General features: G+C 39.6%; 1 protein-coding gene across 1 annotated transcript in view; it reads right to left on the reverse strand.

Annotated features, from left to right (window-relative positions):
- The window catches only part of LOC106876830 (multidrug resistance-associated protein 1-like), a 54222-nt gene that overhangs the window by 5798 nt on the left and 39741 nt on the right, over positions 1–8683 (reverse strand). Inside the window, exons 16-20 of the mRNA XM_014925546.2 lie at positions 6790–6966; positions 5712–5879; positions 4950–5127; positions 2945–3071; positions 1291–1402 (exon numbers count right to left, since the gene is read on the reverse strand). Coding sequence (XP_014781032.1) covers positions 1291–1402; positions 2945–3071; positions 4950–5127; positions 5712–5879; positions 6790–6966 — 762 coding nt within the window. The remainder of the gene's footprint in view (positions 1–1290; positions 1403–2944; positions 3072–4949; positions 5128–5711; positions 5880–6789; positions 6967–8683) is intronic.

Raw genomic sequence — 8683 nt, forward strand, 5'->3', positions numbered from 1 at the left:
CCCCCCCCCCACTTCTACTGATGCTAAAAATTCAAGATAAACATTAACTTTATTACACTTAAAATGTTTCTCTTTCTATCTTGATTGAAAGAAGATTGTAAAGACTTTGAATAGAGTTCTTCTGTTTTGGCCTTGAATCTGTTTTAACTTCATATAAAACCTGTTTTGTAGCATTAAATCAACATCTCCATTAAAGGAAAAAAGCTCAGAAACTGACTTGCTTTGAGTCTGCAGCAAGCATGAAAATATAAAACATTAACTTCAGAATGAACTTGAAGAGAGGTATGAAATCAAAAGCTTGTAAATGGGTATTTCAAATGGAAAACACCGACTCTAGAATGAATAAACCACACCAAAGTCCTGATAAGAATATGAATGGTGTGAAGAGAACCTTGACCTAGTTAGAACATTCTTGGAGGATTATAGCCGGTTTGGTGACTGTTTGTGTAACACTAGTTTTATATTTGGAAATAGATAATAAATATATTTTACTTTTGAAGTAGGAATATATTTTGATAAACATGTCATTTATAACTTACTTATAAGTGTTATCATTATACATAAATCCCGACTCCAGCTACATAAACGCCATAGTGAGAAATATATACTCTGAAACGCTAACGGACATTTTATGCAGTGCCTAGTATGGGAACTGAAACCATGATATTGCAATCATGAGTGCAACACCCAAACCACTAAGCTATGTGACTTCATTCTTCCAACTGGCAGAATTCTTAAAAGCTTCTGTTAGGTTGCTCTGTGGTCAGTCAAGTACTGGGGTCGATTTAATTGACGTACTCCTCCCTCTATATTCCAGGTCTTATATTAGAAACAATATTACTCTTTTACTCGTTTCAGTCATTTGACTGCGGCCATGCTGGAGCACCGCCTTTACAGTTGAGCAAATCAACCCCAGAGCTTATTCTTTGTAAACCCAGTACTTATTCTATCGGTCTCTTTTGCAAAACCGCTAAGTTACAGGGATGCAAACACACCAGCATCGGTTGTCAAGCGATGCTGGGGGGGGGGGGGGGGACAAACAGACACACAAACACATATATATATATATACACACGACGGGCTTCTTCCAGTTTCCGTCTGCCAAATCCACTCACAAGGCTTTGGTCAGTCCGAGGCTATAGTAGAAGACACTTGCCCAAAGTGCCAAGCAGTGGGACTGAACCCGGGACAATGTGGTTGGAAGCAAGCTACTTATTACACAGCCACTCCTGTGCCTATTAAACAAACAGAATACATAAATAAATAGGTATATAAAATAGAAATACTTACAGTGCCTTTTTCCATTTTCTCTTCTTGAATCAACTTAGTAACAGCCACATCTTGATCGTGTCCATCATAAGAAATACTCTGAGATCGTTTCGAGACTGAACTAGCTCTTCTCCTGTCAGCAGCAATCACATACAAAGACAACAAACCTCAGTTTTATAGGGGAAAATAACAAGTGTAATATTCATGGCTAATTCAATGGAAACTAGTGACATACATTAAATGAAGTAAAATAGGGACCACAGAAGATTGAAACTGTTGATCTCTGTCAACTGGAAATGCTATTTTTTTATTTTGTTGCACTCATCAAGCAACGTGTGCGTGTCAAGCAACATGCACACGTGCATCAACATTGAACCATTTTGATACCCTATTTTGAAAATAAAGAATTTAGTAAAATGACTCATTATTATTATTATTAAGCTGATGTTTGGAACATAAATTAATATGAAATTTTCATGGACAGTTTTAATTTAAACCATTTTAAAACAGAAAGTTTTGTATTGATGAATCAGAAGCAGTTTCAGGCAGGTTGGTATCAATAAGGTTAAATCTATAAATCATATCAATATTAAATTCATTGATCGTTAATACTTAAATGTCTTTAGAAATCGGTTTATCTTTGACTTCTAGTTTGTTGCTCCTATGAACATCTTGTAACCAGATGTTGCCTTAACATGATTGTATGTATTCAGATAAGGAATCAAAGACAACTATGAATGGACTATGGTGATTAGAATAGAACTGATGCCAAGAAAATCTGACAATAAGAGAGTTATATAATTTCTGTTTAACCCATAAAGTGCTGGGATTTGCACTTACATAGCATGGACTGCTGAGCACATTTTATGAAAACGAGACAACCACGAACTCATAAAAAGCAAAAAATAGTTAAAATAGCTTCTTAGTATATAATGGTGGAAAGTTTTACATCATCTGAAAAGTCATTAGTTGAACTTTTAGTTCTCTTGCATTCTGGGGGATATTGGAGCATTTGAGTGACATTAGACCTCAACAAATGCCCATAAATTAAATGCATCAAACTGGGTCATGATTGTGGCCCATCATGCTTTATGTGTGAATTGGAAGTGTATCAAGTACATACTAACCCTGCTGAGGTCAGACTTTACCTTTCATCCCTTTGGGGTTGATAAAGTACCAGTCAAGCACTGGGGTTGATACAGTTGACATGCCCCTCCCCTCAAAATGGGTGGCATTGAACCCTGCAGCAAACTGGCACCCCATTCAGGGTTGGGTGTTGTAATCTTGGCCACTTACCAGTTAATACCTTCCTTCCCTGCTGGCATGGGTTGAATGATTTGACAGGAGCTTATGAGCCAAAGGACCAGGCTAAGCTCAATTCCCTGCTTCAACAAGGCTTCTACAGCAGGATGCCCTTCCTAATGCCAATCATTTTACAGAAGGTACTGGGTGCTTTTTTATGTGGCACCAGCACCAGTGTGATCACCAAGCAACTGGCAAAACAAGACCCTTCAACTGAGAAGGGAATGGAAACTTGGTAATTGGCCTTATAATTACTAGGGATCAAGAACAACCCCACCAAAACAATCATACTATGTGCTAGAGAGTAATGGAGGAGTTGTGAGTTCCCCACTTCACAAAAAACCCCAAAAAACATTGAACAAATCTTAAATACCTGGTAGTTGATACCTTACTGTCCTTTCTCTTTGAAATGCTTTTAATATTTTCATTGACTTCACCATCTGAGCAGCTTGAGACAAATGAAGCAGCTCGTTGCAATATTTTCGATTTTACTTCATTTACTGCAAGAGAAAACAAAACAAAGGAAACAAATTTAGTTGAATATAGTTGAAGATGTGGAAAACTGTTTAATCTCTTGAATATAGTTGAAGGTGTGGAAAACTTTAATCTTTTGATTATAGTTGAAAGTGTGGAAAACTGTTTAATTTTTTGAATAATGTACTTTTAAAGTTGTGGCTGTATGGTTAAGAGGCTTTTTTCCTAATCACATGGTTCTGGGTTCAGTCCCACTGCTTGACACCTTGGGTAAATGTCTTCTACTAACAAGGTTTTGGTAGACAGAAACTGAAAGAATCCTGTTATGTTTGTGTGTAGGTTTTCTTTTTTTGCACAGTCATTGACTTGTAACAGTTTAAGTGAAACAGTAACAACATCAATCAGACCAGTCTTGGAGAGTCTGCAAAGAACAGAGACAGAATCCCTTCATCCAGACCAAACAAGAATAAACATACATACACACATAACCATCATTGTTTAATGTCTACTTTTCCATGCTTGCAGGGGTCAGACCAAATTTGTTATGGCAAGATATTCTTCAACAAGATACCCTTCCTGTCACCAACCCTCACCTGTAGCCAAGCAAGGTAATATTTCCCCATGGCTAGACATAGAAGAGTGGAAACAATCATTACCTGAATGGCAATGGTGCTCATTTACAATCATCATGTGATTTATAGACAAAGGTGCACACACATCCAATGGGCTTCTTTCAATTCCATCTACCAAATCCACTCAAGGTTTTAGTTGGCTCAGGGTTATACTACAAAATACTTCTGCTTTGGGACTGAATCTGAGACCACATGGTTGCAAAGCAAGCTCCTAAACCACACATTTAAGATTTCACATATGTAGGGGGGCTTTGAAAAGGGTCTCAGGGAGTAGCGTCCCTGCCTTCCTGAGCTAGTTTTCCACCACATTTCTTAAAAATCGTGGTAGAGGCCTTGGTCTCGGGACCACCCATGTCTAGAAAGTGAGATTGGGGGTAAGCAAGGGCATGCTCCCCATAGAAAATCCAGCTCCAAAAAAAGCCTCATGATAGCAAAGGAGAATGGGCACCAGCCAGCCCAAAGGTTGGGGTGGGCTCTACCTGCCTACCTCGGTTGCTAGGCATTGAGGTAGATCCAACCACCCCTATTAATGAGTACAAAACCCAGATTTAAAACAGTGGATGATGATGATGATGAGGCATAGCAATACTAATAACTTGGTGTTAAAACTCAATATACATAATGCTTCAGGATAAAGCACCAGTCAAGTACAGATCGTAATCAGAAATTAAATGACAAAGGAACAGGAGATTAGGTAATCAACTTCATTGGCTTACAGCTGTTCCTGCTATAAGATGCAGCGCCTTCAGAGCCGAGTGCATGTGTATCATCTTATAGCTTCCTCAGAGTTTCAAAATGAAGTTCATTGTATAATCTCCTGTTCCTTTGTCATGTGGAGGCGCAATGGCCCAGTGGTTAGGGCAGCGGACTCGCGGTCATAGGATTGCGGTTTCGATTCCCAGACCGGGCGTTGTGAGTGTTTATTGAGCAAAAACACCTAAAGCTCGACGGGGCTCTGGCAGGAGATGGTGGCGAACCCTGCTGTACTCTTTCACCACAACTTTCTCTCACTCTTACTTCCTGTTTCTGTTGTGCCTGTAATTCAAAGGGCCAGCCTTGTCACACTGAATATCCCCGAGAACTACGTTAAGAGTACATGTGCCTGTGGAGTGTTCAGCCACTTGCACGTTAATTTCACGAGCAGGCTGTTCCATTGATCGGATCAACTGGAACCCTCGACGTCGTAAGCGACGGAGTGCCAACAACAACCTTTGTCATATATTTAATTTCATAATTTGATGTGTGTGTGTGTGTGAATAGAAGACAACTTACTCTCAGGATCTGAATCTTCAGCCTCGTTTAGATAGGTCAACAAAAATTGAGCAAATGCACCATTGTGACTAATTAACTCATCGTAGCTGCCCTCTTCAGATACACTTCCGTCAGACATCACAATCACTTTGTCGACTTTTGGTAACCAATGGATACCGTGTGTCACAAATATACGGGTCTGGTGATAAAAGAAAAATAAAAGCAACAAAAAAAAGAGTAAATATAACGATGGGATTTTCAAATATCTAAATGTGGAAAACTACACACAAAAACAACAACATAAATTCGTATAAAATACAGGTAGGATGGCATCATCATCATCAAAGAATTGTTAACAGTATGAGAATCTATAGGGTGTCCACAAAGTCTGGGTACATGGAGTAAATAAAATCATAACAAACAATTAAATATAAGAAATAATAATTTCTTAAAGTATGTGTTAATCCCCATGTACCCAGACTTTGTGGACACCCTGTAGTTATAGCAAAACAAGAATAATTGTCTATAATTTTAGCACAAGGCCAGCAATTCTGGAGGAAGGGGTAAGTCAATTATATTGACCCCAGTGCTCAACTGGTACATATTTTATCGTCCCCGAGAGGGTGAAAGGCAAAGTTGACCTCGGTGGAATTAGAACTCAGGACGTGAAGCTGGACAAAATCCTGCCATGCATTTTGCCTGACATGTTAATGATTCTAATAACAACATCTCATATGCAGAAATAAAAATTAAGAAAAGATACAAATAGAAAGCATTAAATACCTTGTTTTTTAATAATCCGGTCTCACTTAAAACCATGTTAAATATGTGTTTGCCAACATGGGCATCGACTGCGCTGAGAGGATCATCTAAGATGTAAAGGTCTTTGTTAGCGTACACAGCCCGAGCAAGGCTGATCCGCTGCTTCTGTCCACCACTTAGATTGATACCCTGGGGATTAAGAAAAGAAATATTAAAACAGAAGAATTGTAGGAGTCATTTCAATTTCACTGTTTAACCCTTTAGTGTTTGCATTATCCTGCCAAAATTAATGTTTTTTCATCTACATTGTTTTGAACTAATCATACATTATCTTGTAGCTATGAGATTTTGATGAGGTAGCTGTTAATTTTTAAAACAATATTGTAGGGTTGGTGTGTGAGACCAAATCTGGCCAGTTTGAACATAAAACAGGCAGAATACTTTTGGTCGGATATCGCCGGTTTAAATATTTATACCATTGCATTAATGTCCATTTTCCTCATGTTTCCATAAGTCAGACGGAATTTGTTTTGGCAGATTTTCTGTGGTTGGATGCGCTTCCTGTTGCTAACCCTTGTTTGGTTTGAAGCAAGGTAATATTTCCCTACAGCTGGACAGGTTTTCATGAAGAATTGGAAATGAAGGACATCACTTGCAAGTGGCTGGGACAAATGAAGGACATCACTGAATCTGGCTGGTTTGAACCAGGGCTGTGGAGACAAAACAAAAATCTCTGACTCCGACACTATTGGTACCTCCGACTCCTCTTTATGTAGTTAAGTGATTGTGGTCTAGATATCTCATAAAGCATATGCTTGTACTTTGAGTCGGCCTATAGGTTAGAACTGGTTTATATTAAAGAAAGACATTATGAGTCGGAATCAGAGTCAGTATAGTTTTTCTGACTCCGACTCCAGCTACCCCTTAATTATTTCCAATTCCACAGCCCTGGTTTGAACATAAAACAGGTAGAATATTTGGGCCAGATATGGCCTGTTTAAATGCTAAAGGATTAAATTTCTGAAAAGGCATTCAGGGAAGAATGTAGATTTGGTATATACAGGTGCAGCATCTCAAAGGAAATGGATATTCCACTTACTTTTTCTCCAATTTCTGTTCTGTCTCCATCAATTAATGTTGCAAAATCCAATTTCAATGCACAAGCTTCAATCACTTGCTCATACCATTTCCTGTCATATGATTTTCCGAACAGAATATTATCTCTGACAGTTTTGTTCTGAATCCATGCCTCCTGGGGGACATAAGCCACGGAACCCTGCCAAAAACAGAAGGAAAATATTTCAGAACAAACACAAGAAATGACTTACCACCAACGCCACCACCGTACTGCTATTACCACCAACGCCACCACCGTACTGCTATCACCACCAACGCCACCACCGTACTGCTATTACCACCAATGCCACCACCATGCTGCTATTACCACCAACGACACCACCGTACTGCTATTGCCACCAACGCCACCACCGTAATGCTATTACCACCAACGCCACCACCATGCTGCTATTACCACCAACGCCACCACCATGCTGCTATTACCACCAACGCCACCACCACCATGCTGCTATTACAACCAATGCCAACACCACCACCATGCTGCTATTACCACCGCCATCACCACCATACAACTATTACCACAAATGCCAGCACCACCACCATGCTGCTATTACGACCAATGCAACCACCATACTGCTATTACCACCAACGCCACCACCGTAATGCTATTACCACCAACGCCACCACCACCATGCTGCTATTACCACCGTACTGCTATTACCATCAACGCCACCACCGTACTGCTATTGCCACCAACGCCACCACCGTAATGCTATTACCACCAACACCACCACCATGCTATTACCACTAACATCACCACCATGCTATTACCACTAACACCACCACCATGCTATTACCACTAACACCACCAATGCCAACACCATACGGTTATTACCACCACATTGTTACTACCACCACTACGAACATCATTATTACCACCATCAGCTCTACTATCACTGCTATCACTACAATCAGCAATACACCACCACCACCACCACCACACAAGGCTGTATTCCTGAGAAAGGTAAATAAAACTTGCTGCCAAAACATGCAGTTGGTAAAGGACAATTTAATGCAAAATCAAATCCATGACAATGCATAAAATTTGCCAAAACATTTATCTGGAGGTTACCAGGATAAAAAGGAAACAATAGATAATAAATATAAACAAAAATATTTATATCTTTGACTTAGTCTATGCACAACAAAGCAGAATAATTAAAAGATACATTTTCAACACATTCCTGTCCACAAGAATGTGAAAGGCATTCTCTGTAAGGTTTTGGAATTTGTTTCAGAGGGGATGGGGGGAAGAATAACCACTCTAAAAACTTTTTATCCATTTATGTGTTTCTTTTATTTGACTGTGGCCACGCTGGAGCACCACCTCGAAGGGTTTTAGTTGAACAAATCGACCCCAGGAATTGTTTATCAAGCCTTGTACTTATTCTGATTTGTTTTGTTGAACTGCTAAGTTATGGGGATGCAAGTGCACCAACACTGGTTTGTCAAGCAGGAACAGCCACAAACACACACACAACAAGCTTCTTTTAATTTCCATCAACCAAATCCACTCAAGGCTTTTATTGGCCTGTGACTATAGTAGAAGACACTTGCTCAAGGTGCCATGCAGTGGGACTGAACCTGGAACCATGTATTTGGGAAGCAAGCTTCTTACCACACAGCCATGCCTGTGCCTATGTAAAAAGAAAAAATGCTGAGCCAAAAGGAAAAGACTATCAAGCTGAACTCTAAGTGATGTCACATTGGTAACCAGTGACTGGCGCCAGCAAAAACATGATAGGATGGGACATGGACACAATGGCTGTTGGATAGTGTATTAGTAAGGAGATATAGAAGATAAATATATAGTATATGTGCTATTGGAATTGAAACTGAGACCCCATGGTTGCAAA

Source organism: Octopus bimaculoides, chromosome 22, assembly GCF_001194135.2.
Source record: "Octopus bimaculoides isolate UCB-OBI-ISO-001 chromosome 22, ASM119413v2, whole genome shotgun sequence".
In the NCBI taxonomy this organism is placed as follows: domain Eukaryota; kingdom Metazoa; phylum Mollusca; class Cephalopoda; order Octopoda; family Octopodidae; genus Octopus; species Octopus bimaculoides.